General features: G+C 52.9%; 2 protein-coding genes across 10 annotated transcripts; one reads left to right on the plus strand and one right to left on the minus strand.

The window, feature by feature from the left end:
- The first annotated feature begins 71 nt into the window (after nt 1-71).
- ANKS3 (ankyrin repeat and sterile alpha motif domain containing 3) lies at nt 72-19,774 on the plus strand. 9 transcript variants are annotated; one of them, XR_012625223.1, is made up of 19 exons: nt 3,058-3,183; nt 3,838-3,935; nt 4,074-4,249; nt 4,603-4,801; nt 5,023-5,144; nt 5,883-5,964; nt 6,632-6,767; nt 7,072-7,230; nt 8,987-9,112; nt 10,049-10,164; nt 11,016-11,183; nt 11,677-11,801; nt 12,069-12,210; nt 12,809-12,981; nt 14,222-14,337; nt 15,204-15,287; nt 15,769-15,854; nt 16,082-16,331; nt 18,647-19,774. XR_012625223.1 is itself a non-coding variant. In XM_074840651.1 (18 exons), exons 3-17 carry the CDS (start codon nt 4,080-4,082, stop codon nt 15,840-15,842), a joined length of 1,992 nt encoding a protein of 663 aa, XP_074696752.1. In that variant the 5' UTR covers nt 72-143; nt 3,838-3,935; nt 4,074-4,079; the 3' UTR covers nt 15,843-15,854; nt 16,082-18,567. The 9 variants fall into 9 exon arrangements, 7 of the variants coding, with proteins under 7 accessions (XP_074696752.1, XP_074696753.1, XP_074696751.1 ...); XM_074840651.1 differs by lacking the exons at nt 3,058-3,183; nt 18,647-19,774 and adding an exon at nt 72-143 and having other exon boundaries at nt 16,082-18,567; XM_074840652.1 differs by lacking the exons at nt 3,058-3,183; nt 18,647-19,774 and adding an exon at nt 1,208-1,338 and having other exon boundaries at nt 16,082-18,567.
- A 1,506-nt stretch (nt 19,775-21,280) lies between these two features.
- Nucleotides 21,281-26,068, minus strand: LOC141930174 (glucagon receptor-like). Its single transcript, XM_074840656.1, has 14 exons — nt 25,523-26,068; nt 25,194-25,290; nt 24,761-24,868; nt 24,354-24,475; nt 24,142-24,248; nt 23,871-24,027; nt 23,441-23,600; nt 23,181-23,241; nt 22,939-23,008; nt 22,382-22,470; nt 22,067-22,205; nt 21,746-21,787; nt 21,534-21,633; nt 21,281-21,312 (listed from the first exon to the last, which is right to left on the minus strand). The coding sequence occupies exons 1-13, from the start codon at nt 25,598-25,600 to the stop codon at nt 21,562-21,564; spliced, it is 1,302 nt and encodes a 433-aa protein (XP_074696757.1). The 5' UTR covers nt 25,601-26,068; the 3' UTR covers nt 21,281-21,312; nt 21,534-21,561.
- Between the last annotated feature and the right edge of the window lie 541 nt (nt 26,069-26,609).

A 26,609-nucleotide genomic window follows, 5' to 3' on the forward strand; every position in this document is an offset into this window, starting at 1 on the left:
CGGCGCCTCAGGGGGCGGAGCCGCCCTTTCTGCTGCGGAGTCTCATGGGCTTTGTAGTCGGGAGGCTCGGTCGGGAGGCGGATTCCCAGCATTCCTTGCGCGGGCGGGGTGACTTCCGGTGGCGGAGCTCACCGGGCGTGCAGGTGAGGGCTGGCGGGATCTGCGGTGGGCTGGGCTGGTGACTGTTCTCCGGTGGTTGTGGGGAGGGCCGGTGTGGGCGCAGCCGCCTATGGGGCCGTCCCCAACCGGTTGCTGGTCTCGGTGGGCCCATAGCCGGAGCGGTTCTAGTCCGCTAGCTAAGGTCTACCGGCCCCGGCCTACCCTGCCGCGGGCCCGAGGTCGACTTCCTAGGAGGGCTTTGGGGGAGCTGTGGCTCGGTGAGGTGCAGGGATAACGTGCTTGGAAACTGTTTTACTGTGAGACTTCTGGTAACAGCCACGTAGTTGTCGTCTTGACAGCTACAACCGGGCTTGCTCCTCTTCAGGCGCATCGTTGTGCGACGAGACTGCCTGGCACCGAGCCCTGAGGGCTCTGGTGTGCAGTGCCTTGGAGGGCTGTGCCTTGTCTGGCACTCAGCCTCTGTCCTGCGGGTCACACTCCCTAATGCGGCTGTTGATGTGCTTTTGTGCCTCTTGCTTTGTCTTTTTGGGAGTGTAGTATGTGCCTGAGAGTGCCAGGCTTGTGGTACAGATGAAGAGCTTGATGTCTTTCTAACAGGCATGTGTGGGATTTAACCTAGGTGTTGTGGGTCTTCAGCTGGAGCTCGTGCTCCAGGGATAATGTCTCTCACACACCACTATCTTGGGAGACCTGATGTGGTTCCTACAGCTGTTGTGTGTGCCCATCTCTGGTCAGTCAGCAGACAACAGTAGCGTGAAGATGAGATGTTCTGGCTCTGGGAGCACTTCTTGTGACTGAGCTGGTAACAACTATTTGTATCTATGCAAGGATGTAATAAGGCTTTTTATTTCCTCCAATAGGTTGTTGCTGAATTTAGTGGAGATATAACTTCTGCTCCTGACTTAGTTCTCACCTTGATGGCTCAGTTGGAAACTCCAACAACCTCCACACTTGTACTGTCTTGAGTGTTTTGTGTCTTTTGGGACAGGAAGATCCATGTGGATGTTACTGGTGCTTGTGGAAGGGGTTGTGAGAGAATGGATTTAGCAGAGACAGTGCAGCTTCATGGTGCCTGATGAGTGGTGATTAATGAGCAGTGTTGGATTTGTTCTGTGTTGGGGACTGCTTGCCTCAGTTGCTTCTCAAATCATCTCCCATTTATTTTAGTATGGCTCTTCTGTCACTCGCACTTGTTCTTTAGGATTATCCTCCAAAAAGGTATACTAAGGTGTCTTTTGTTGCAGTTTTCATACTAAGTTTTTATGATATATTTTTTTTTCTTCTGCGTTCTGATTTTTTCATCTGCTCAGACAACAGACTCTGAATCCAGGACAGTGTGGTGTTTGCTACCAGCTCTGAATCTCAGCACTGTCGAGTTCTGACCCTGATAAATAGCTCGATGTTGATGTAGTAAATATAACTAATAACACCCTCACGGGGCTGAAAAAGGTCTCTAACAAATGTTAACTGCATTGTCCCAGAGCAAGGGAACAGCCTGTAAAACTTCAGGAAGTCTTTGTCTGGCTTATTCTTACCAACTGAATCTCTGCTGGTAATCCATCACTCTACCCTTGTTTATACTTTTACAAGGATTTTTGTGGTCTTTAACCAAAATCTTCCATGCTACAATTTAAGCCTGTTATATCCTGTCATGTTCACCATGGCCGCAAGGACAGTTTATTTCTGTTGTCCTCTCTGTAGAAACCATTAATATATTTGAAGGCTGTCTCTTCTTTAGACCAGACAACTCTGATTTCATTTCACCCAGTCTTTTCATTTCAGTCTTTAGGGCTCTGATCACTTTTATTGTTCTCCTGTAGATTCTGTTCCCCTTTCCTCTATTTTCTCAGGTGCTTGCACTGCTGACATCATGCTCCAGCTCAGGCTGGGGTGAAATCTCAGAGTTAAAAAAAAAAACCAAAGACGTGGGTAGCACAGTGCAGGTGGTAGGAATGAGCCTGAGTGTCTCAAATATTCTGCAATCAAGCATAACCTTTTTGTCATGTCAGTATTGTGTTGTTGACTGTGGGTCTACTTGCCAAAGTTGTGTTGGTAACTAGTACCTGGTGTGGGGCTGCTTTGGCCAAAGACCAAACATCTGTGGTTTTTATAGTTAATGTATCCAGTTAACAAGGAGGTATGCAGAGAGAACAGAGCTTCCCTTCCATTGAATATGCTTCCACAAACTGTCCTGGATTTTACCTCCTTTAACTGAACATGCCTTTTTGTCTTCCAGGGGCAGCTTTAATCTATTGTAGTGAGAAACACTCCTACTTTTCCCCTTTATGATCCACTTAAATCCATTTATATCTCCTTTTATTTGTGAGATGTTCAGGTCTTTCATTTGTGTTCAGCCCTGCATATTCTTGCCTGAGGCCTCTGGGTTGCCAGTGTAATACAAATTGCTGCTATTAGGTAAAATAGGTGCTTTTGCAGATATCTCAGGAAAGGAATCATTTATTACCAGCACTTGCTGATTAGGTAGAATGGTGGATGGTGCTTTTGTAGTCTTAAACTGAAGAAGGAGGGGGGGGGGGGGGGGGGGGGGAAGCAAGGTGTGTGAGAAAGGATCCAGATGGGGAGTGAAGAGGTAGAAATTAAAGGTGTTTTGTTTGTTATAAGAAAAGGGGCTGGTGCTTGCAAGACAAAGATTCCTGATTCTTTAGAAAATGTAAATGTGGTTTTGAAATGTTACAGCTGAGGCAATCTAAAGAGCAACTGCAGCTGAAAAGTGTGTTTGTTGCTCTCTTTTATTCTTCACCAGTGCCAAATTTAGCATTTGCATGACCCCAGAATGAATTGGTCTGAGGAATTAAACTGGCAAGAAATTATCAGGAAAAAGAAAGAATACTTTATGTTGGCTTAGCTGCCCAACATAATATGTAGTGGGACCAGGCAAACCCTGGAAGTGCTGGTTGGTGGGTGATGAGCCTACAGGGAGGGGAAGGCGCTTCTCATTGGATTGACTTGAATGTAGCCTGAAACTGCAGCTGAAGACCTCAGATGATAGATGCAGCTGTGTCGAACAGCTTCTTATGAAGTGCCAAACAAGAACACTCTCCTGTGAGTGGTTAAAATGATTAATATGCAATTGCTCCCGAAGGCTAGGGATGGGAAATAAACCTTTCAGACAGTCATGAAACTGTACTAGCTTTGTAATTAAGTTACTGTCTGCAGGATGGCGGATGTGCTCAGATAATGAATGGGCAGGTGCACTGCTGCTCGAAGTGTTTCAGCAATTTTCAAGATTCACAGAGACAGGACTGGGCTGCTTCTGAAGTGCTGAAACAATAAAGGGTAGAAGCAATCTACTGACAACCTGATGACATAATGAAGTGTGCACCCTATTCAGGTGATATTAACTACTTTTGAGAGCAGTGGACAGTTGTCATTATTAATGACTGTGTCTTAAATTAAGCAGGGCCATCCTGTAATATAAGACAGATGGAGAAAGCCCAGGAACATCTGACACATGAATTCTTAATTCTCTCTCTGAATTATAAAACATGCAGACCAAGAATTATACCCTTTTGTATAACACCAGGCATGCCATCAGCACTTGAATAGGCGTGTTTAGCCTTCTCTTGACGAGGGTATCTAAAGCTGCCTTAGGCATGTTTTGATTAGAAGGGGAGGAAATAAAACCAGTGCTTCTGAAGTCTTAAAATGAGGTTTGAAAGATATTTTTTTTAGCATTATTGGCTTTTATTTTTCCAGTGTATTCAAATCCCAGAGTCCACTGCAGCAAGAAAGAACTGCCAGCAAAAACTCAGCAAGTCTTACTACTTCAGGCTAAGGAGGCAATCAAAGTAGAGGTAGGAATTTGAAACTACCTCTGAGATGACCTCACCTTCCAAGCCCATGGCACCTTGGAGTTGTAGTGCCAACGGGTGATGCTGTGTTCTATAGAAAATGGAGATCAGCAGCTAAAAGTTCTGCTTTGCTTTGCCCAGGGCCAGATGTCGGAGCTGAGTGATGAAGCCAGTGAGTCGGAGCTGCTGAGCCGCAGTCTTTCCATGTGGCACGGGGTTGGTCAGATGATCTGTCGGGAAGAGCTGGACGTTCCCCTGGACTTGCATACGGCCTCCTCCGTTGGCCAGTATGAAGTGGTGCAGGAGTGTATTCAGCGGTAAGGAGAGGCTGGGGAGGGCACAGGTCTGTGGCTCCTTGCAGCCAGTTATGGTTTTTCACTGGCTGCTGTACAGGTCAGGCTAACGTGGCAAGGGTGGCACGTCACTGGAACTCCCAAAGGGTTCTTAGGCACAAAGTTTCAAGGGGCCAGTCTGCTGATAAAAAGTATCTCCTTGGTGATTTGTTGGAAGTTGTGCTAGAGCTGGTAGGAATTCCCACATGGGCTTCAGTGGTAGAATTTTTTTCAGCCTTCCTTCAATACAGTGATGGTAGCAAGAGGCTGCGGGAGCCTGCTGTGATCTACACCTCCAGGACAGTAGTTCAGCTGAACTCTTTTTCTCTGTTATTTAGTGGAGATCTGGATTTAAATAAGAGGAATTGTGGTGGCTGGACTCCACTGATGTATGCCTCCTACATTGGCCATGACACTGTCGTGCACCTGCTGCTGGAAGCGGGAGTGAACGTGAACATCCCAACACCAGAAGGGCAGACGCCGCTCATGCTGGCCTCCAGCTGTGGAAATGAAAGTGTTGCTTACTTTCTTCTACAGGTGTGTATCCCATAATAAATAGGTAAAGCCGCAGTACATGATTTAAATGGGCAGGGTAGAATTCTTAACCAGTTGCAATCAAAGTGTGTGATTTGTGTTCTGTTGCAAGTTCAGCTTCCTGACAGGGATTTAAACTCTCTTGGTATCACAGCACGGAGGGGCAGTGGCTAAGAGACCCAGCAGAGGGGATGCAGTAAAGAACATTCTCTGTTCTCTTGAAGCAAGGCGCAGAGCTGGAGATGAAGGATATTCATGGTTGGACTGCCTTGTTTCACTGCACCAGCGCTGGACATCAGCAGATGGTCAAGTTCTTACTGGACAATGGGGCAAACGCCAACTGCAGGTAAGGAGGAATCTGTTGTTTCATTTCTCAAAACATATCTCATTTCAGATATGAAAGCAGCAGCTGGTGCATGAACACACTCTGACACGGACAGGGAGAAGATGCCTGCTTTTGTCTGTCCTCCCGTACCTTAGCAAGTGTGGCACACTGTTAGCTAATGCAAGGATGGGTGACCTGCAAACTGAACAGTGAAGTCTGCCCATGTTGTTACTGTTTATTTAACTAAGATCAAGAAAAATTCGATTTACTGCTTGTTTAATTATGGGCTAAACTCTGAAAGCAAACAGGTGCAACGCCTTCTGAACTCAAGTGCACGTTACAAGTCTTTCTATTGAATTTTCTGTGTACTTGGTGTTCAGTTCGGGTTTTTTTTGAAGTGTGCAGTGCGTTTCTGTGCCTTGGGAACTGCCTGTACACTTATGCATATTGAATTGCCTGAGGTCAACAAGAGGTTCTTGCTTTGTTAGCTCCTGCAGAACTGATTTTGCCACTGAAAGGCAGATCTGCAACTGGAAGAGTAATCTGTTGCTGGGCAGCCAATAGAGTAAGGCTTACTGAATCTCCACTGGGAGTTTTACTGAGATAGACCAGAGTGCAGTAGAACAGCCAATACATGGCAGAGCTTGTGATCAGCTGAGGGTAGAGGCTGGAGATGCCCTATTAGGATATTGCAAAGACTGCAGCATATTACAGCTTTGATTATCCTAGTCCATGCGTGTGTATTTGTTCTCTCTCTAGGGAACCAGTGTATGGATATACACCTCTGATGGAAGCAGCTGCTTCTGGCCATGAGATAATTGTTCAGTACCTTCTCAATCATGTAAGTGTCTAGACAGTTCTCTGTAAAGCTGAAAAATCTGTGGTTCCAGCCCTCAGAGGAAGAGCCACGTTTGACACTAGAATTTTATAATGTTATGTTTGATCCTTGATGACAGTCACCTCTGAAGTCCCGGACTTCCATAACTGTTCTCAAAGTATCTTCTTTCTGAAGGCTAGTACTCTGATTTTTATACTGGTCTTGCATGAACAGAAGTGAGGTCTAACTGTCCAGATTTAACTGAATTAGAAAACACCTAAAGCGATAATCTCTGTGTTTACAGGCTTGCATGCTTGGGCTAGTGGGCATCTTCTGCCTCCAAAATCTTATAAGCATGCATGTCTCAATGTTAAACAATTTGTTTTTAATATCCCATCTAACTGGTCCAGCTTACTTCCAGAAGGAGGCAGCAATGCAAAACATTTTTCAGATAAAACAAACTAGTTCCCCATGGCAATGCACGAGAGCCATATACCTGGGCTACTTGGCATTCAGGGACTGGGGAGACTGTGGGTAACTAGAAATAAGGTATTAGTGGAGCTTGAACTGTCGTCTGTCAAAGGTGAGCCTGTATTTCTCATGGAGGAACTAAGACAATTCTTTGGCTTCTTTGAATTTTTGTGTATAGTGCGCTCTGCTATGTATGTTTTAAACATGTATTTTTCTATAGGGAGTGAAGGCAGATGTCAGAGATAACACTGGAGCTACAGCACGGACACTGGCCATGAAGTATGGACACACGAAGATTGTGGGGCTGATAGATTTGCATGCAGCCCCAGTGCCCAAGGTCTTCTGCAGGGGTCCAGGTAACAGATGTTTTAGCTTGTTTAGGACCTGAAGAGAGGTGTTTGATATTTTGAAAGTATGTTACTGTGTGTATGGGGTAGTGCTGGCTGCTCTGTCCTAGAAATTCCAGCATCTCTGAGAATGGAAGAGACACGGATACAACAATTTTTTTTGTCTGTTTGTCTTTTTCTGACCTAGTTAAACTGTTTCACCCTCCCTCTTTTTACATTTCCTTTTTTATTCCCACTGCATTTATAGGACCAGTAGCAAATGAAGTAGGTAAATGAATTACTATGTTGCTAACAATCTGTGTCTGAACTACAGGAAAATATGAAGAGCTGAGTTCCTCAGATGAATCATGTTCTGCTCCTCAGAGACAGAGACCTCTTCGTAGGACCAAGGGTCCCAGCATCCATGATGGGCCCCAGGCTTTGGCTAAGATAACAGCAGTTGGAATTGGGGGAAAGAAGCAGTCTCGCTATGGTGAGAATAGTTAGAAGCCTTATTGCGAGTCCTCTGAGGCCTCAAATGCACTGCAGCTATTTCTGTGCCAACTATTTTTTCTCTTCATTTGGTATTCATATGTGGCTTATACAGAAGCAAAGACAGTAAACACCATCATACAAGGCTATCCAGTCTCTGGTTTAAAAAGAAAACCCCTTGAACTCTTTTTGTCAGGGCTGGATATTGATCAGTGGAACACTTCTATGGAACAAACGCTGCTCTTACCTCAATTACTGTTCCCCTGACTCTTGAGAATGGTCCAGCTTCTCTTTTTGAGGTAGGCTCAAATGTTTGAGAACCTTTCTCAAGCTGATGACAGAGGAGGTGGTCACACAGACCAAGAAATCATTGATCATAGAATCATAGAATGGTTTGGGCTGTAAGGGACCTTAAAGACCATCTAGTCCCAACCCCCCTGCCATGGGCAGGGACACCTACCACTAGACCAGGCTGCTTAAAGCCCTGACCAACCTGGCCTTGAACCCTTCCAGGGAGGGGGTAGCCACAGCTTCTCTGGGCAGCCTGTGCCAGTGTCTCACCACCCTCACAGTCAAGACTTTCTTCCTTAGATCTAATCCAAATCTACCCTCTTTCAGTTTAAAATTGTTACACCTCATCCTATCCCTACACCCCTGATCAAGAGTCCCTCCCCATCTTTCCTGTAGCCCCTTTAAGTATTGGGAGGCTGCTCTAAGGTCTCCCTGGAGCCTTCTCTTCTCCAGGTTGAACACCCCCAACTCTCAGCCTGTCCTCACAGGGGAGGTGCTCCAGCCCCTGATCATCTTCGTGGCCTCCTCTGGCCCCACTCGAGCAGGTCTGTGTCCTTCTGATGTTGGTGCTCCCAGAGCTGGACTCAGCACTGCAGGGGGGTCTCAAGAGTGGAGTAGAGGTGGAGAATCCCCCTCCTCGACCTGCTGGCCACACTTCTCTTGATGCATCCCAGGACATGGTTGGCTTTCAGGGTTGTGAACGCATATTGTTGGCTTATGAACTCGCTGCTCCTAGACCTGTCAGTTTTGTCTTCCCTGGTGCTTGAAATACTACTATAAATGAGATTACAAAACCTTTGCAATAGGCCAAGAGAATGATGGTCCCAGTTCAGTCATCAACCCCTGGATGCAGTGGAATGAGTGGTGTTTTCTTGTGCCTTTGTCACAGCCATGTGTATTTCTCAGGCTGATTACCCAGTTGTCTAGAATAACCAAAAATATGGATTTAAAAGCATGTTCAAAGTTCAATTCGTTCTCTCAATACAGATACAGCCACTGCCCATGGGATAAATGTATCAAAATGATACTGTCAGCTTCTTAAACGACTGTTTTAACCCAGATGCAGAGGGGTTGGTTTTACAGGGTGTGCTTGGCAGGGGATGGGCCCTAGCTGGCACCTTGCTCTTCTAAACTGATGTTTTTCCCCTTTGATAATTTGGATATGAAGAGGAGAGGAAATGCTGAAAGCTGCTATTTAAGGTGCATCTCTACTATGAGGCTGTTTCCTCTGACTCTTTGATGCAACCTTCTAAATCAAGTACAGCTGATGTGTGTTTGTGTGAGGGAGGCTGTAGGCATATGCATTTCTTGCTTTTTCTCTGTGCTTTCTGGAATGCAACCTGCTAGTTGAGAGAACAGTCTCTTTTGATTGTTTTCAAATCCCTGAGTGGTTGCTTTTCCTGCTGGGGCCTTCCTGGTAACTTGCATCCTAATCTTTGATTCTTCTCCTTTCCTCATGCACACAGAGCAGGTCCCTCCTCAGGGCTATGTTACCTTCAATGATGATGACAGCTGTGAAGCAGATGATATCCGGAACCGGGATGTTACTTCTCCAATTAATGAGCAGGATGTGGAGAGCAGCAGCAGCAGGGGTAAGTCACTGTTTTAGAAAATAATCTGGCTTGCAGTGCACACCTGAATGTGAGACCAACCCCTTGGCTTGCATGTTCCTTTCCCCCTAAGATGTTGAGGATTGGAGTATCTCTCATGAGGAAAGGCTGAGAGCTGGGGTGCTTTAGCCTACAGAAGAGAAAGCTCAGTGGGGATCTCATCAATCTGTAGATAATCTGAAGGGAGGGTGTAAAGAAAATGGAGCAAGGCTGTCTTCAGTGGTGTCTGGTGACAAGACAAGAGGCAGTGGGCACAGACTGAAGGACAGGAGTCTCTCTGAACATAAGGAAGTGTTTGGGGGTTGTGGGGCTTTTTTGTTGTTGTTGGCTTTGGGATTTCTTACTGTGAGGGTAACCACATGCTGGAGTGGGGTGTCAGAGTGGTTGTGGAGTCTCCACCATTGGAGATGCTCCTGGACATGGTCCTGGGCAACCTGCTGTAGGTGACCCTGCTTGAGCAGGGGTTTGGACAAGATGACTCCAGAAGTGCCTTCCAACCTCACCATTCTGAGATTGTGTGATGCAGCACAAAGGGAGGATCTATGGGCAGTTCCTAAATTAATAGAGGACAATGTGGCTCTGCATTAGCTCTGGGCTCAAGGAAGGGCCTTTCCTGAACTTTACTAATGGGACTGCAGACTTGGTAGTAATAACCCACTTTTTGACCCCATAATCAAGAGCCTTATAGAAACACACACTGAGCATTCCTGCCCTCTGTGGTACTAAACAGGCTTGGAGAAAAATTAGTGCCTGGGATCAGACGTGATATTTCTGTCTCAGAATTGTCTTGTCACAAGTGCTGCATATGAAGCCTTGCTCTGGGTTTCTCCTTCCTTTATACCTCCAGCAGGTTTTGCTGGTAATTGCATAGCAAAACCAGCACAAAAACCTCAAACTTTTCTTTATATGTCTTTCCAGAGGATAACGTTTTCTTTACCAAGAACTTAGCAATCGTCAGGAGTAGCAGCAGCAGCAGTGAATGCCTGACCAAAGCCCTGGGAGTCAGCAGTGAAGGCTCCTTGGAAAGCAACGAGGTGGGGTTTTCAATTTTCCTTTGCGTGCCTTCAGCTTGGCCAGTGCTGTCCCCCTTCCACAGCCTGCTGTGACTCTCACTCCACAGCAGGCTGTAGTACCAGGCTGGCTGAGGAAAGGTAGTGTTACAGGGACAAGAAAAACAGTTTCCACAGTTGAAGATTATGGATTGGTTTCTTTGATCTCCGGCTAGTAGCCAACTCTCAGACCACATTCATGTTAGAGTAGGTTGTTGAGGGCTAGTCAGTAGTTTTTAAGTTCTCTCCAGCTTCTGAACTCTTTGCAGACTTCTAGCTCGGTGGTGGTCAAGAAAAGATATGACCTGCTAGAGCTGGGTCAGTCCTTGAGCTTGGCAAGATAACAGACAGTATAGTGACATTTAGAGAAGCAGAATGGTGCTGTATTGGCATTTCTGAAGTACAGGAAGGGGAAGAGGTTGGAGGTTGCTCCATGATTGAAGACAGCTCTGGGACTGATGTGCCAAAGGGTGATATAGCTGGACATGAGCAAAAGTCCTCTGCATCTTGAGGAGCTTCTCACAGGTAGAATCTCAGTGCATTATATTGGTTCAGGGAGGATTCAGCATTGCCCTCTGCTCTGGCGGGTTGCTTCCTAAGCTAGGATTGCAAGAGCTTGATACCATTCCATGGTGTCATCTTGCGAGTGACTTGATTCAGCCTTTCCTCGTAAGGGCTCTGTTAGTCTTTGTTGCCTGTGTCTTGTGAACCACTGCCTGGCTTTAGAGCTTGGGACTTGAAGGAGGCTGCACTTGTTAGCTGTAGTGGTCCCGACATCTTTGTGTGATCATCCTTGACCTCTACATTTTGTAGGGTTTTTTTTCTTTGTTTTTCAGGATTCTGACCATGCAAACAGTCCCCCTAGTCGGAAACAAGCCAAGAGCTTTAAGATCAAGAACCGCTACAGCAACAGTGATAGCCAGTGGGCCCACTGCCCAGGGAAAGCTGGGGGCTCTAGTCAGCACCTGATCCTTCCTGAGCCCCCTGCCTATACAGGGCCCCAGGTAACTGCACACAGAAAGTTGTCTTTGAAGTAATGCAGACTGTGTTACTCTGTCAAGCTTGGGAAGCTTTTCCAGGGTTGCCTAAGCTGCTTTCTTGGCCTTCTTAGATAAAAGGTTGCAAAACTGTGCCCAAACTTAAATTCTTGTGAAGCAGCAATTTCTTGTACAAAGAACTGTCTGCTTAGGTGTTGCTGTTGCTTGGAGGGGCACTCTAGACCCTCGGGCCTGTGGGTGTGCTGCCAAATGTGTCTGTGGTGGGGGTTAGTGTGTCTGTCTTCTCTGCATTTGTTACAAGAGGCAGTGGCTGCAGCAGACAGGCCAGCCCTGGTGTGTGCCTTTGGAGAAGGGCAGTTAACCAGGGGAGGTCGTGGTTGCTGCTAGAACCTGGGAAGGCATAACAGCAACATGAGGAAGCAGATGTTTATGATTAAAGAGGAATAGTAATGCTTTTGTTTGTGAGGGTATAAATAAGTTTGTTTTGGATGGGCTGCAGGACCTGGCAACATTCCTTGAGCAGATTGGGTGCCTGAAGTATCTGCAAGTGTTTGAGGAACAAGATGTTGACCTCCGGATCTTCCTGACTCTCACAGAGAGTGATCTGAAGGAAATAGGCATCACGTGAGTGTCTGTAATGTACTTCTCATCTTTCCCCTTACAAACCATGTGCACAACCTGGTCAGGAAAGTTTAGCTAGTGAGTTCTTTTCTGTTCTGACAGTCTCCCACACAATTTTGATATCACCTAGTTTTTGGTTGTAACAGGCCCCTGGTTTTGGATGTGTCTTAGAGGAACCAGGAGACTGCAGTGGTCCTCATGGCATCCCCTTGGGCCTGGGGGCAGATGGTGCAGTGTTTGGGCCCTGACAGTTTGCCGTTCTCCCACCAGCCTGTTTGGACCCAAGCGGAAGATGACTTCTGCCATTGCCCGATGGCACAGCAACGCTCGGCCGCCCAGCGACGCCCTGGAGCTGGCCTATGCGGATCGCCTGGAGGCGGAGATGCAGGAATTGGCCATTCAGCTGCACAAGGTAAGAAGTCTGCCATGAGCTGCTCAGTGCCTTATCACACTGCAGTAACTGATCGGTAGCATATTTTGTGGCACCTCTAATGGCCTGGAGTAAAGGAAAGGATGTAACTGTCAGTGGACACAGCTGGTGTCAAGTAGATCAGGTAATACCGTAAGTGCAGCTCATCCACTCCTTATCCTCTGTGCTCCGCACTTGTGAAGCCTTTGTCTCTGCTTCCCATCCACCTGAGAGCTAAAAGGGCAAGTGGGAGGAATTGAATATCTACTCTCTTTTTCAGTAGTGTCACTTCTATGGTGAAGTTGTGCAGCCATTGGTGAACAGAATTCTGCTGATTTGGGAAACTGGCCCTACTGAGCATCTTTGCAAATGGAGAGGAAGGGAGAATTCTAACTGTGGGGCTGGTCTTGCTGTGGAGAGAAGCTGTATTTGGTGTACAAGCCTTATTCTGCTTCCTTTCCCACTGGGTTGGGTGTGCTTTTGCAAGAACCCTCTGGCTGCCTAAGCCGTTAAAATAGCAGGGACTCTGGGGACGTGTCAGAGCAGGCACATAGTGACATGCAGCACTCCCAGCCTAATCCTCTGCTCTGCTCTGATGTAGAGGTGTGAAGAGGTGGAGGTGATGAAGGGCCAGGTATGCCAGGAGCAGAAGCTGCGTGCAGTGGCTGAGAGCTGTTTGATGGAGCGGGATGAGACCTGGAATGCCATCCAGTGCCAGCTCAGAGAGGCTCAGGCCATCACCAAGGATGCTGGAGTTCTCCTGGATCAGATCAAGTAAGTTGTTCCCAGGAAATGGCACTGAGGCTACTGGGAAACAGGATTTGGGCTGTACAGAGATCAGAGGTCATATTGGCAACCTTGCAGGTGATGTGTAAGGTAAGGCAGGAGAGCTCACCACGCTAAAACCCATTTTAGATTCTGCCTGTCTTTCTCTAGTGGAAAGCCACAGCCACATGAGCAGATGTGAAGCCTTAATCAGATGCATGAGCTATAAATGGCCTGACTTTTCAGAGATGCTGGGTGTTCCTGTTTCAAGTAGAAGGAACCAAAAGGTTAAGTCCTTTGTGCTTACATGAGACCCAGTGACCAGGCGATTGGGTGAATGCAGGAGTTTTGAACTTCCAAACCATGTCAAAGGACTTGCAATGTCTTGCCCTGGCTAGAGAAGAATACTTTTCTTGCAACTCTGACACCTTGCAGAAAAACCTGCCCTGCTCATTCACATCACTGCCTTTGAGTTCTGTCTTCCCCCATGTCCTAGTACACCTTTTGTGGCCTTTGTGGCACTTTTCTCTGTGCCCCGGGTGGATTCCTGTCATGAGCCCTGTTCTGTCCACTGATAGAACAGACCCATCCTTGAAGGTGGCATTAATCCTACTACTTATAGAACAGAGTCCAACAGGGAATGGGGTCTACCTGCTACCAGGCCAGGGTGAACTGGGATTGGCTTCCAGAAGGAGAGCAGAGCAATATTCCCAGCTGCAAGGGGCAGAGCACTTGTCTTTTCCCCCTGACTGAGGAGCTGAGGCTGTCTGGTAGAAGGGCCCTGCCATGCTCTGAGGATACACTCTCTGAATTGATGGTATGATGACGACAGCCAGAGAACTTGTGTGCCTCTCTTGCTTTAACCTGATGCCTGTCCTGGGGTAGCTTCATTTCCCCATTAGAAACCTTGGATCAGGCTTGATTCTCATATAAACCAGGCGCAGCCCCTGGCTTGGGCTTTCTCCTGCTCACCCCGCCCCCTCCTTCTCTTCTCCCCCCGCAGCTCCTCTGTGGACAGGGGCAGAGATTGCTGTGGAGATGGGGCACAGTGGAGAGCGCCCTGAGCTTTGTCTGGGGCACGTCTTCCTCTTCCTGGGAAGGAACAAGGAGCAGTTTGTAACCCAGGGCGTTAGATGCGGTCCCTCGGCACCCCAAGCAGGTACTTGCAGGATGTAGGAGTGCACAGACTGGCATGTTGTTCCAAGAAGTGTCCCTGTGCACTTCTGATGGCCTTTGTCTTGTTTGGCAGATCCTGTCAAGCAGAGCTGTCCTCCCGGCTAACCCAGGAGCAGGCAGGTGGCAGAGTGCTGGACACAAAGGTGCAGCTGGGAACCGGCGAGAGCAGGCGGCCTGGTGAGCGTCCGGGTGAGGAAGACCTTATCTCTACTGCAGAAATGTGTGCAAGGGGTGGGCAAACAGCAGGCAACCCCGGAGCAAGCCACCTGCTTGTCTTGCGTTGCTGAAAGGATGATGTTAGTGATTTGGAAACAGATGAGCAGCCAAACCCTTAAATTTAATGTAAAAATTCTTGCTCGGGGAAAGCATTTAAAGTACTCATGGTGGTTGGACTTCAACTATATCAGAGTTTCTCAGCAGCTCTTGATTCTTAACAAGTAGGAAGATTTGGGATCTGGCAGGTGTTTGTAGCTAAAAATACAAAGCTGTAGCACAGGCCCCCTGTGGCAGCCCTGCAGTGCAGGGCCTGTGGCTTCCCCTTCCTACGCAGCAGCCCAGGGTGTGTTACTGCACTGTGAGCTAGAGCAGGGTCTGAATCGGAAGCTGTGGTTCGTTCCCTGACCCAGCTGGGGGGATGGTGCTGTTCAGGCCCTGGGACAAGCTGCTGTGCATGGCTGGGCAGGCTTGGCCCACCAGCCCCTTATCGTGAGGAGTTAGCCAGTGATCCTGCTGCCCATGACATGCTTCCAGAGATGTGCTCTTTGCTGCTTGTGTTTTACAAGTAGAGATCCTGTTGATTTGTCTGCTACACTTAATCTCTTTGAGATTCTTTTAATATATGACCCAGCCAGTATTAAAAAATAATACTCTTAAGTGGTAGAATTGCTAGGAAAAACCCTCAGTCACAGGCAGTTCCAGCTCTCTTCCCCTGTGACCCAGACCCCCTAACTAGAGCTGCTTTGGGTGTGGATGCTTCACAGCAGCACCAAAGCCTTGTGTCTCCTCTGTCACAGAGCGTGCAGCTTGATTAAAAGTGTGGTTCCTCTTCCTTGCAGTGCTGGAAGGATGGCCACCTTCCTTGAAGTCTCTGAGCTTGCCTGAGCTGTCTGCTGTCCTAGAGGAGTGTGTGGGAGAAATGGGTAAGGTGGGGAGGACTCTGGGCACATGAAGTGGCTGTTGTGCTGGAGGTGAGGCATGGCTGGGCGGTGGTAGTTTGGAGGGGCCTAACAATCCCCTCTCAGGGAAATCTTCAGGCTCTGAAGCTGATGCTGGTATTTTCTTGCACTTACTCTCACTGCAGATCTTGGGCTCTGCCTGAGCCTCTGCTGGCAGGTCCACGCTGAGAGAGGGGGTATGTGGCCCTCTGCATCTCTCCTGCTCAGTGGTCAGAGCTGCTTCTGAAGTGGTTCCCAAAGCCTGTGTCCTGTTCTCCTGATGACAGGACCTTCTCCCAGCAACAGACAGAGTAGAGACACTCCTGGTTTTGGGGCACTGGAAGCTGCAGGGGAGAAGTCAGGATGAAGGCAGGCTAACAGTGTCTGAGTGCAGATGGCAGCCTGTTCTTTACTGCTTGCTGGCCTTTTGCTAACACTGGTCTCTTTCCTTTTGGTTTGTCCGTAGGAAAAGCTCTGCAGACTGTGACTCAAAACCTCCAAAGGCTCCAAGCCCCGGGGCAGAGCTGGCTAGAGCCATAACAAAGCAGGAGGGTGAGTGGGAGCTGATGACAGCCACAGAGGGCTGTGGCATCGAGGGGGGGCATCGTTCCTCGCAGCAGGTAATACCTGTCTGCTCCATGTGCCCAGTGCTCACTCGTAGCCTGCACGCTGAGCCTCTGACTAGTCTTTGTGCCCTCTGGTTGGTTTCCCATTTGGAAAATCCTTGTCTCTCTGGCCCACTGAAGGGGTGACTGTCCTCTCTTTCCTGGTGGCTGCAGGAATACTGACGTCGGGTGACTGTTCCACCCGGAAGCTGAGTGTGCCTGGGAGAATGAGCGCGAGGGCCGTGCTGGCAGCACCGCAGCTCTGCTGAGAGTGCCACAGCGGCTGGTGGATGCGTGGAAGAAGGTCTCAGCCATCAGATAACATGCCTGGGAGAACGAGGGACAGCAGAAGACAACAACCCAGCAGTTCTTTGGGCCTAACTGTTGTCTGGGTTCCCAGGATCATTGTTGTTCATACCAAAAGGTTAGGTTAAGAGGAGAAGCAACAAGCCCAGAATTTTTATCTGCCTTAAGCTTCCTGCAGCCCTTGTTGTTCAGGGCTGTGTGGTGTTAGAAAGCTGAGTTATCCACAACAATCAATTATCCTTTTCCACATCCTGTCCTCCCCAAGGCCTCTGACACTTGCCCTGTCACCTTCTATACTATGTGGACTGCTCAGGAGCTGACCCAAAAAAAATGTATCTGAGGCAATAAGGAAGGTGGGTTTGCTGTGGGTGGGTAAAGTGAGTAGAGTTTGTAATGTTTGGCTCATTGAGCTGCAGTGAAATTAATGCGGTCCTAATTTCTAGCAGGAATGTCTGCCCTACTGCCATCCCAAATCTGTGCTTCAAAACCTCTTCCTCTAGCCAGGTCACCTTGGTTCAGTTCAGGTTCTTGTCCCCTTCAGTGATTGTTTGTGATCATGTTACTTAGTCCCAAGGAACTCGTTTTTGTGGTAAATGCTTTATGGCAGAGACTCTTGGTCTGGTTTGTTAGTGCCAAGATCCCAACACTGACAGCGGTTAGCAAGGCAGATGTTCCTCTGGAAGGACATGAGAGAGAATGAAGAGCTTGAAACTGTTCAGTCTCCTGTGCCTCGGGCAAGCAGCAGAGTGCCAAGGCAGGCAGAACAAGAATGGAGGGGTAGATCTGTCCCACATGGGAAATGGGCAAAAGAAATCACATCCCAGATGCAGCTGTGGTGCAAAGCTTTGGTCCTCAACCACTGCCTGCCTTTGATTTCCAGGCTTTAGTGTTTGGAAGTAGTTCTGCCAAGGCATTCTTGTGTCGGCAGTGTGGGCACTTCCAAGGGACAGACAAATAGTGCAGGAAGAGGCTGCGTCCCCAGAGAGACTGCTCTGTCTCTTGGACCTGGGCGAACAGCCACGAGGGCTCTGGTGACAGTTCTGTGGGTGTAAAATGGTTTCCAGTGACTGTTCCTGTGTATTGCCAAGTCCTGTGAGGGGGGGAAAGAACCCAACAAACAACAAAACCCAAAGTCTGAGTGATGGCCTTCATGAGCCTGGAAAAGTATCTTTGGGAAGAGGAAGAAACTCTGTTCCTTCTGATTTTTTTGGACCTTAATCAGAGATGCAAAAATCCCATTGTGGCTCCATCCTTTGAGCTAGTCACCCCTCCTGATCAGCTGCCCAAGGCCGTTTAGGCAGGTTTGAAAGCCAGTCTGTGTTGGGTGAAGGTGCTGTCTGGTGTGAGGGTCCCACTGAACGGGTGTGTCAGTGCTTCCTGGGGACAGCCTTGGGCCACCTGGGCAGCTGTGCCCTGCTGCTTTCTGCTCGTTTTTAACTCTTTAATGTGGCACGCTGGTTTTTCATCTTTGGCAAATGACATGGGTGTGTGCACGTGGGCATCTGGTGCTGGCTGTGCAGCAGGCATTTCACCCCGAAGAATTAGTTTTGATGAGGTGGAGCCAATTCTCCTAAGGCAGCATCCCTGAAAGCTGCTCAGAGTGGTGAGGCTGTGCTGGGAAGAGTATCTGGGGCTTTGTCCTTTGTTCCCTGTTGCTGGAGGAATGGTGGGGAGTGCCAAGGCAGTTTGCACCGTGCCTTTCCTAGTCTTGGCGGTGTCTCTGGCTACACTAGTTCAGGGTTGTCAGTGCTGTGTCCCTGGGAAGCCCAGACTTGAATTTAAGGCAAGATGTCTGTGGGGAAAGGGGGGAAGAGTTTTCATAGAAGCAAAAAAAAAAAAACCAAACCACCAAACTAAAACCCAAGTGAAAGGGCCTGGGAGCATCTGGAGAGCAAGGGAAGCCCTGGCTCAGCACTGCCTTCAGAGCTGGGCAGGCTGTGCAGGGAAGTGGGTGGCTGGAAGGTGAGACTACGCAGACTTGGGGCTGGCTTTGCTAGGTCATAGGGTGGAAGAAAGGGGGTGATGGTGCTTCCAATAGATTGTAATGCTTGGGAGCCTGGGAAAAGGGGTAGGTGAGAGATGAGCGGGGTACATCTGAACGAAAAGGTGCCACAGGAGCAGATGTAAAGGCTTAAAGGGGTGCTAGAGTAGCCCAGGGGGGACATCAGGGAGGGGATTTTATAGAATAGTGTTTCCCTGAGGAGACAGTGCCTTAAGTGGAGGAGTTGAAACAGTGTTCATTGCTGAAAGGGTGGCTGTGCAGGCTGCAGGGAGTCTGGTGCTACCCTAAGGCAAGCTGTCCAAATAAAATCGTATTTGCTGACTTGGATAAAATAATAAAAACTGAAAACTTGTTTCTGGTGTGTGGGTTTCTCTTGGAGGGAGCTGGGATTGTAGAATCATGAGTAACCTCAGTGATTTTTTTTTTTTCAGGACAATTGGGAAGACATACAGTGCTTTCCAGCTTCCCCTGCCCAGTGGCTGCATGCTGAGGGGTCTGGGGCTGCCTCACCCAGGCTTCCCAGCCCTGCCTGGCCCCCGTCAGAGGTGGCACCCTGGCAGCACTGGCTCAGTAGCTGCTGTGGGAGTTTGTGTGGTCAGGCAGAGCCAGAGCTGCAGAGGAAGAACAGGTGTAGGTGATGTGTGCCCCTCTGAGGGCTCAGCTCTTTCCTTCCCACCTGGGCATTGCCACTCTTGCACCAGAGGTCCCAGTTGCATGGCAAAGGTTGTCTCTACTAATTTAGAACTGAGTTAAGCCTTGTTGAGTTAGGTGCTGGGATTTTGCTCTTGGGATGAAGTACTGATCTTGGGCCCAGCTCTGATGGGAGACTGTAGTGAGCTGTTGGTGTGACTGTTCCTCCAAGCCTTCAGGCTGTCACTAGACAGGTGCTCAAGGGGATAATATTCAGTGGCTGTTATGAAGTTTTAAATAGGACAACATAATCTTTCTGGTCAAAACTAAAGCTCTTGGTGTATTTCAACACAAACTAAGCTGACAGGGTTCTTACTGGTGGGAGTGGAACGGAGTTACTCTCAGCTCCTTGCCATCTCTCAGTCCTGGTGTGTCCTACAGCAGCCTGGCAGGGGACTGGTGTGCAGCCAGGGCTTCCCCGTCTGCATACCCAGTTCTGAAACTGCCAGGAGAGAACTGGAAATGGCTCCCCTTTCATTCTATGACTCAAGGTCCTTGGTGTTGAGAACTGTTACTTATCTCTCCTCAGCTCCACCTTGCACACAGCAGCACTTCAGAGATGACCTGCAAGCACAGGGGCCAGGGCTCATCAGGGAGACCAGCCTGGATCTCAGAAGAGGGCCAGCTTTCTCCTCCCGAGGCAGTGCGGCCTCTCAGAGCTTTGGCAACAGCTCCTGCAGCAGTGCCCCAAGCACACACAGCGGGGCTAGACAGGTTGCTGTTTGTGTTATTTATCACCATGATATTAAGTGTTTTATTTTGCTACTTTCCCCTCTGTAACCCTAGGGAGGGGAACACAGGGCTGTGTCGAGTCAGGGGCTCTGGGTACCTGTTTAATCCCCCTGTACCTGGGAGGGTGTGTGCTCAGATGCAAATGTTACCTTCACAGATGTAGCCTGGGAGCTGTTTCCCTCCCTCAGAGCAGACAGAAGCAGCAGGCTCTGCTTGCTGAAAAATAAACGTTTATTTACATCTGAAAAGAGAGTTAATGCGCAAGAGGGTCTCACAGGGGTTAAACCGATCCAGGAAAGCTCCTGCTGCACTCTCCAGCCTTGAACCCAGCTGTGGGCTGAGCCTGGCACAGCCTCTTTCCTTCCTGTGCTCAGGGCAACCCTCGAGATGCTGCATCTGCACGAGGCTCCCCCCAGCCTGTAAGCGAAGGGGCTGGAGGGGAAGAACCACCCGTGTCCACCTGCACGTAGTGGAGAGCAAGAGCTGCTTTCTCCCTCTCGGGGTGGCCTGTTTGCAAGGTCAAGCACTGCGCAGCGGGAAGGGCAGTGGCACGTCTGTCCTGCCACTGGGGGTCAGAGCCGGGGGGCGTCTGGCTGGAGAGCGCCAGGGCCAGACCCGGGGAGGAGCTGTCTGCAGCCACGGAACAGCTCCGCTCAAGCTGTGCGGCCTCGGGTGCTTCGCTGGCCAAGGTAGGGCTGTAGCTGCTCCTGGGCTGCCCAGGCTTCGCCAGCCTGCTTGGCAGGGGTAGGCGGCTGAGGCCTTGGCACCCTGTGGAAAGCACACATCTTGAATGCCAGCTGTTGCACAGCTGGGCCCAGAAATGTCCAGCCTTTTGCCAGCAAAACTCTTCCTGAGCTGAGCGTGGTTCCTGCCCGGGATTTCACAGCTCTCGCTGCTGTGAAGGGGAAGGTGGCTGGGCTGGATGCTGGGCCTGGGCTGTGGCAGGTTGGGCTCAGCTCCCAGCGAGCTGATGGGCTGAAGTCCTTCACTCTCCCTTGTGCTCTTCCCCTGTCCCTAGAGGAGAAGCAGGGCTGCCCTTACCCTGCACGTTAAATACAGCAAGCGCTGCAGGAAGCTACACATGTGCCTACTGCCCTGGCTCTGCTCACTGCAGCGGGGGGATCTGGAGGGCTCTGCTGCAGGAGGAGCTCAGAGAGGAGGAAACCTGGTGGTTTGTGCAGCTGCAGAGCAGCGAGGAGGAGGAGGCAGGTGGTGATGCCATGTTCTGTGTCAGCGATGAGGGTGGTGAGAAGGTGCAGAGGCAGCACCTTGCTACAACGAGGAGCTTTGCAGGATGACTGTAGGATGGACATCAGGGAGCTCTCAGGGTGTTGGTGAGATAGTTCTTGCTTAGGGCAAGGAGAGTAGGAAGGTGACACCCTGGGCAGAGCAATGCTGGCAGGGCCCAGGGTGCAGCAGGAGCTGTTTGTTCACGGGGCAGCAGTGCTGGGCTGAGCAGCGTCTCCCTTTCCCCACTGCTGCCGGCCAGGCGCCCTCTTCAGCCGTTGTGGTCCCCTTCTGCAGGTGCCCAGGTTGTTTTGGATGGGCAGGGGGGTTCCCCTCAGCATGGCTGGTGGATGCCAACAGAGGTAGCTGATGGTGTTCAGGCAGCAGTAGAAAGCAGCAGGCGTGTCTCCCCCTGCAGCTTGCCAAGGCCAAGCGAGCTGAGGATCCTCTGAGGGGGCAGCTGGTAAGAGCCAAGGGTTCATGCCTCCCCCTCGGGCCACAGCGGGGCCACGTCCCCTCCAGCAGCTCCAGGGCTCTTGGCTGCAGCACAGCTGAGCCACTGGTCCCAGCCTGGCTGTTGTGGGCGGGTGCTGCTGCAGCACCCCTTCCCCACAGCCCCCCCGCCCTCCAGCCAGGCCCCCCTGCCCATTGTGGCCAGCAGCCCCTCACCCCTGGCTCTGCGGGGCCGGTTGCCGCATCACTGGGCACAGCAGAGCGCCGGGTGGTCGAGCTTCCAGAGCTGCCACTTCTTCTTCATCTCTGACTTCACCTGCCGGAGGGGAGAGAGCGGGGGCTTTTCCCTGGCCGTGCCCTCCCCACAGACCGAGCAGGCACACGGTGAGGTGGCAGAGCCCCAGACCGAGGCAGCACCAGGCACGTACCTCCTTGTTGGCGAAGCAGTAGAGCACGGCCACCAGGAAGCCCTGGAGGGAGAGCAGGGGAGTGAGCCCCCACCACCACCTCCTCTCCCGGGGCTTAGTCTCCCCAGGCCCCTTCTGGGTGCTTTTGGGGCTGAGGTCCCCCTGCCACCACTGCCTCACACTCAACAACAGGGCTGGGGGTGGGAAAGCCAGTGTCCCCCTCCCTGAGCCCTGCCACAGGCTGGGGCACCATGGGGAGAGTGAGCTGCAAGAGGGACCCTCCAATTCTTGCTCCATGGTGTGCCCAGAGCAGAGCAAGGACATGTCACGCTCCCACCTCACCTGGAAGGAGTTGAGGAAGAGGGTGAAGAACACCTTGATGTAGCGCAGGATGCCCGTGGTTTGCTCGTCGGTGGCGAAGATGAAGACGACCTCGTGGATCCCGAAGAGGGGGATGAGGGTGAGCGTGGCTTTGGCCAGTCTGAAAGAGTAAAAAGGGACCCCTCCAGCAGCGAGTACTAAAGGGCTGGGGCACAGGAGTAGGCAAGGACGAGCTCTTAGTTAATCTCAGGGTCGTTGTTTAATGGGGGGGGGGAGGTGGTGTAGCCCCAGGACGGGGGAGGACCCAGGACCAGCCACCCCTCCCTCCCGGCTCACCGCAGCTTGTAGTCTGCGTAGCCCTTCTGGTTAGCACGGAGCTTGGCCAGGATCACCTTGAGGATCCGCATGAAGATCAGCAGGTTGATCTGGGGGGGGAGACAGGGCAGGGGCACACACAGCCCAGCACCCCCACCCCTCACAGCCCCCCCAGCCATGATAAGCAGCCTTGAGGGCTGCAAGAGAAGACACCCCCATGTACTGCCAAGGCTGCTGCAGCCTAACGGTGCTGGGTCCCCAGAGCTGCCCTTCCCTCCCTCCTGCCATCCCAAAATCCTAGCTAGGAAGCAGCAGGGGCCACCCCCAGCCACCTTCTCTGGGGCTCAGCACAGCCCCCCACCCCTGCCCCAGGACCCCTAGAGCCTGAGCATTAGTAAACTGGTGCAAAAAAGCCCCATGTGCATTTAGCATGATGCCTTGGAGGCCAACCCCTCCCTTCTGGGCTCTGCTGGGAGCTGCCCTGGGGGTCACTGCCCCCCACCCCCCCCGGGGGCCAGGAGCCAGGGGCTGAGCTGCTGTTTTCCAAAAAGGTGTGGGGCTGGCGGGTGCCCCCCTACCAGGGAGGCGAGCAGGATGGGGATGCGGATGATCCACCAGTAAGCCATGTTCTCATTCAGTGCCCAGCACCTGCCCAGGGAGAGCAGCAGCATCAGGGGGTGCAGGATGAGGCCAAGAGCGTACCAACCCCAGCAAGGTGAGTCAGGGACCCACAACAGTCTCTGTCCCACACTCCAGCTGAGCCTGAACCCCAGCCTGGGGCTGGACATCCTGGCGGGACCCCCCATCCCTCCCCACTCACTCTGCGTTCTCCTTCAGGTACTTGGCAGCCATCCAGGGCACCACGAACACCACGGGGGTCCCTGCAAGTCACACAGCAAACCCTGTAAAACCAAGCACCCGCCTGAGCTGAGAAACGGGCCCCGGGGCAGGGGACACCGTGGGGACACGCGGGGCCAGCACAGCCCCCACCCCGCACCCTCCTGGGGCTGGTTTGGGCCGCGGCGCTCCCTGACACCGGGTGCTGTCCCTGGCCCCGCCGCACGCCCGGGTGGCCCCTACCCCAGCCCAGGTAGAGGTAGAGCCTGTAGTAATTCTTCTCGGAGAAGACAGCCCCGATCAGCAGCTTGTAGAGGTAGACGGCTTCCACCAGGAACCAGTAGTGGTTGGCCAGGATGCAGTACTGCATCAGCACCTGCGCCGCCCGGCAGCCCAGCGCCGCCTGCGAGAGGAGACCCGCCATGGGGGGGGGGCACGGGCACCCCGAGAGCTCACCCACTGGGTGCACAGGCACCCCAAGAGCTTGCCCAGAGGGTGTACAGGTAGCATAGGCACCCTGAGACCTCATCCACCAGGTTAACAGGCAGCATAGACACCCCAAGAGCTTGCCCACTAGGTGTCTGGGGCTGTGTGGGCACTGGCACCCCCTGGGGTGAAGGTCCTCACCCCGGTCCCAGCCCAGCATCGAGCAGGGCCCCCCCATGGCACTTGCCTCATGGCTCAGCAGAGCCTCCCAGTCGGCCACCTGCACCAGCTCCATGCCCCAGCGCTTCTCCAGCAGCGCGTCCTTCACCATCACCGAGGTCGCCCGCAGCCCGAAGGAGGCGAAGAGGTTGGCGTGGATGTAATTCCTGGTGCAGCGGAGCTTCCTGCCGAGAGCGAGGGTGTCGGGGGGCTGGGTGGACAGCGGGGGCACCCCTCGGCTCAGCTATCACCGGCTGGGAAGGACGAGGGGCAGGACCGCGTCCCCCCGACTCTCCTACCTGAAGACGGTGAGGATGAGCAGGGCAGAGACGAGGGTCAGGAGCGACAGCGCGTACCCCACGGTGTAGAGCACCTTGAAGCTCACCATGAGCCGGCGGGCGCCCTCCTGCAGGTGAGCACCACACCGGTGAGCCTGGGCGAGCAGCACCCACCCACGCAGCCGGGGTGCCCCTGTCCGTCCCTGCCCAGCGGCCAGGCCGGGGCACCCCACCTCCTCAGCGGTGGACTCCATCTCCTCCTCGCACTGCGAGTAGTCCCGCCAGGGCTGGCTGCCGTTCACCGTCACCCACTGCCCGTCGGTGCCACACCTGCGGCTCACCAGCCCGTGTTTCACTGCAGACATGAAGCACCGGCGCGTTCCCCTCGAGCTCCCCCAAACCCCTCTCCTGGGACAATGGGTTGGACTTTGCTCAGCCCCAAAGACCCTCTTCTAGGGTGGGCGTGAGCGGGGCCCGAGCCGGCTCTGCTCCGTCCCCCATGTGTCCCCTTACCCCCAGGTCTGCTCATGGGTCCCTCTCCCCCCGGCAGCGGGCAGAAGGAGGAACCCCGAGAGCCTTTCCCCCCCGGCATGGCTCAGCCCTGGCTTCCAGCTCTGGGGTGGCAGAGGGTCATCATCACCTTTCTCAAACCAGGGCAGGTAGAAGGGGCAGGAGATGTTGACGGCGGTGCCAGGGCTCCCGTCAGGCCAGCAGGCATACATGTCGAATGTCCGGTTGCAGAAGAGCCCTTTCAGCAGCAGCGAGGAGGGGAAAGCTGATGGTCAGACGCTGGTGGCACGGCCGCATGCATCCCCACCCTCCCAGCCTGCTGCCAGCACCTCTGAGGGGGCTGGCATCACCCTGAACCTGTGGGGTCCTGGTACCCCACACCAGCCCCTGCCCCCTGGGGCATCCCAGCTCTGGGCATCCCCCTCTGAGTCCCCGGCTCATCCCTCCGTAGGTGACCAGCATAGAGGATGCTGGAGGAGGGATAAAAGCCAGCCCCAGCCCCAGCTGTCGCCTGGCTCCATGTGCCCCCACAGCTGACCCCGAGCCGGGGCACTGCCGGGTACCTGCCGGGTAGGGCTCGCTCGCCATCCTCCTCAAGCACTCGTCCCGGTACCGCATCCATTCCTCGAAGGTCTTCTCCAGCACCTTGGCCCCACCGTTCTGCAAGCCCAGAGCTGGGTCAGAGCCTCCGGCCAGCTGCCACACTGGCCTGCCCACCCCACTGTGGCGCCCAGTGGCTCCGCAGGCCGGCTGCCAGCGTCCCCCCGACAACCCACTGCGTGTCAGCATCCTCGAGATGGGCTGGAACATGGGTCGAAGCCTGTTCCCAATGGGTCGACGCCCAGTAGTGCCAACCCCGCTGTCCCATGGGCCAGCCCTGCTTGTCCCTTACCGGCAGGGAGGAGAACAGGCACATCCAGGCAAGATGGACGAGGCTCTGCCGGTACCCGGACCTGAGCACGTCCCTCATGGCTGCCCCCGCCAGCCCGTGGCCAGCTCCCAGTGTCGGGGTGAGTCTCGGGCTGAGCTGGGGACCCGGATCCTGGGTGAGAGGTGGAGGACTGAGGATGGCTCAGCTCTGCTGGCCCCCCACACTAGTGCGGACAAGGAGATGCGCTCCCCGAGGCAGCAGAGGAGAACTGGGGTGCAAGTGCCAGCCACAGGCACGTCCTGGGCTGCCACAGCCCCGGGTCACTTCACTGCCAGAGTCAAAACCTTGGGGAGCATCAGGCAGAGCAGCCGGGGTGTAATTGGATCACACCTCTTGGCTGAGCCTTGTCAGCTTCCAGGCCACCGCTGCCAGCCCGCGGGGCAGCTGGCAAGCGAAGGGGCCCTGATGCTGAAGTCAGAGGGGAGTAAAAGCCATCCCGGTAGCCCCCGTGCCACCACTGCTCACCCCAGCAGGTGGCCAGCACCCCATGGGTGGCCTGTTGCCACCAAGCCCTGAGAAGGGGCCAGGGCTGCAGGGACAACCCCAGGAGATGGCAAGGAGACCTCCCCAGGGGCTCCCCTGGGACTCCCTGCCCTGCTGCCTGCCAGCCAGGATGGGGCCCCCCCAATCAGCTGCACCCCATCACCTCCCGGCCCCATCCCTGCTCGCAGAGAGCACCCCCGCAGCCCCCCGCCCCGCACAGCCCAGCCGGGGGGCTCCGGAGGGAGAAGCAGCCCGGACACCCCCCCGGGGCTCCCCATCGCTCCAGGCTGGACAGCCCCAGCCCGGGACCCCCCTTCCAGCCCGGACACCCCCCGGTCTGTGCCCACCCCGCTCTCCCCGGCCAGCACGGATGCTCCCCGGTCCCCGCGCCCCCCTGGGGCTCCCCGACCGGTCCCTCCCGCTGCCCGCGGGGGTCCCGGTCCGCCCGGGCTGTGCCACCGCCTCCCCCCGCCCGCTTACCCTGCGCAACGGCGGCTCCGCAGCCCCGGTGTTACCGGTAGCCCCGGTGTTACCGGCAGCCCCGGCTCCGCGACGTGAGCGCGGC

The sequence above is a fragment of the Strix aluco genome, chromosome 15 (assembly GCF_031877795.1).
Source record: "Strix aluco isolate bStrAlu1 chromosome 15, bStrAlu1.hap1, whole genome shotgun sequence".
In the NCBI taxonomy this organism is placed as follows: Eukaryota; Metazoa; Chordata; class Aves; order Strigiformes; family Strigidae; genus Strix; species Strix aluco.